At 38.7% G+C, this 2,008-nt stretch overlaps 1 protein-coding gene across 1 annotated transcript; it reads left to right on the top strand.

Moving 5' to 3' along the window:
- The first annotated feature begins 746 nt into the window (after window positions 1–746).
- Window positions 747–2,008, top strand: LOC123278105 (olfactory receptor 4D10-like). The gene has a single exon (XM_070503740.1). It carries the CDS (start codon window positions 807–809, stop codon window positions 1,740–1,742), a length of 936 nt encoding a protein of 311 aa, XP_070359841.1. The 5' UTR covers window positions 747–806; the 3' UTR covers window positions 1,743–2,008.

Genomic DNA, 2,008 nt, shown 5'->3' with positions numbered 1-2,008 from the left:
TGTGGCTATACTGTATTGGCACCCAAAAATTTGTTAAGAGGGCAGCTCTCATGTTTAAGTGTTATCACAATAAAAGAAATTAAAGATATTCTTTGATATTTGTATTTATATATTGTTTCAATGTGTTTCTTAAAAATAAATTTTAAATATTTAAAAATAATTAATAAAAATTCTGATTCGTATAAGGTAATGACAAAGAAAAGCTACATATATGGAATAACAGGTGGCAATTTTAAGAAATTCAACATAAAACAGCCAACAGTAAGGAAACTGACTCATGCCACAGCAACATTGCAGTAAGAAACAGAATGATACTCTTTTTTTCTTTTTAGCAAGACAAGACCCTGTGGAAGTCGACAGAAAGTTCGCTAATATGAATATTAAACTTTCATACTATGAGTCTACAGTGGCTGGAACCACATTGTACTTATCTTTCTGTTTATGATTCAGACATTTTGGACATTCGATATATTTGGAGGGAAGAAAACAATAGCAAAACTTGAAAACTAAAATAAATTAAATAAAATGTTATGTAAACATCACTGCTGAACATAAAGTTTGTTCTTTTCAAAAATAGTTTTATAGGAACAGAATTATTGAATGACTTTACATGGGATAATTTGATTTGATCACCAAACTGACTGCAATCTTAAAAATTTAGACAAAACAACAAATCACAAACAGCGCAACCACGCGAGGAACATTCTGAATTGTATTCTTAGTGCTTGAGAAGAAAACAAAATAAACAGCCAAGTCTTTTCAAATGAAGAAGCTTGAAACAAGAGAGAGAGAAAGAAGTTGACTCAATGGAGCTAAAAAACTGCACGAGGGTCAAAGAATTTATTTTCCTTGGCCTAACCCAGAATCAAGAACTGAACTGGGTCTTATTTCTTTTCCTACTTTTTGTGTATGTGACAACTCTGGTTGGAAACTTTCTCATCATGGTCACTGTGACTTTTGAATCTCGCCTTCACAACCCCATGTATTTTATGCTCCGTAATTTGTCTATTGCCGACATCTGCTTTTCCTCCATCACAGCTCCCAAGGTTCTGGTGGACCTTCTGTCACAGAGAAAGACCATCTCCTTCAATGGCTGCTTTACTCAGATGTTTTTCTTCCACCTCATTGGAGGGGTGGATGCATGTTCATTGTCAGTGGTGGCATTAGATCGCTATGTGGCCATCTCCAAGCCCCTGCACTACGTGACCATCATGAGTAGAGGCCGTTGCATTGGGTTAATAGTGGCCTCGTGGGTGGGGGGCTTTGTCCACTCCATCGTACAGATTGCCCTTTTGCTGCCCCTCCCCTTCTGTGGACCCAATGTTCTTGACACTTTCTACTGTGATGTTCCCCATGTCCTCAAACTCGTCTGTACTGACATTTTTATGCTTGAGCTGCTGATGATTTCCAATAATGGACTGGTCACTACACTGTGGTTTATCTTCCTGTTTGTGTCCTACACAGTCATCCTAATGATGTTGAGGTCTCAGGCTGGGGAGGGCAGGAGGAAAGCCATCTCCACCTGCACCTCACACATCACTGTGGTGACCCTGCACTTTGTGCCCTGCATCTATGTCTATGCCCGGCCCTTCACTGCCCTCCCCACCGATAAGCCCATCTCCGTCACCTTTACTGTCATCTCCCCTCTGCTGAACCCCTTAATCTACACTCTGAGGAACCAGGAGATGAAGTCAGCCATGAGGAGACTGAAGAGAAGATTTCTGCCTTCTGACAAGGTATAGGCTGGTCTCTCACTCCTTCTCATCACCTTTGAATATGTTTGTCCATCAAATAAAATGTATTGACTAAAGGATTTCTAAATAGTTTTTATATTTCTACTAAGATACACATTATTTTCAAAGATTCTGGATCAGGCTGCAATAACAATGTAAAAAGATGGGTTTAATGTTCTAAAACGAAGTAGAGAAATCAAATTGTTAGCTGGAGAGGTGTTCATTGCTTTTGCAATAGGGCCTTGCAAGAAATAAAGGAATCAGAATTGAAATAA

This window comes from Equus asinus, unplaced genomic scaffold (assembly GCF_041296235.1).
Source record: "Equus asinus isolate D_3611 breed Donkey unplaced genomic scaffold, EquAss-T2T_v2 contig_800, whole genome shotgun sequence".
Lineage (NCBI taxonomy): Eukaryota > Metazoa > Chordata > Mammalia > Perissodactyla > Equidae > Equus > Equus asinus.
Note: the sequence above shows the minus strand (reverse complement) of the source record. Positions and strands in the feature narration are given on the sequence as shown.

Coding starts and splice junctions, on each gene's coding strand:
- LOC123278105 (XM_070503740.1), top strand. CDS start 807: ATGGAGCTAAAAAACTGCACGAGGGTCAAAGAATTTATTTTCCTTGGC.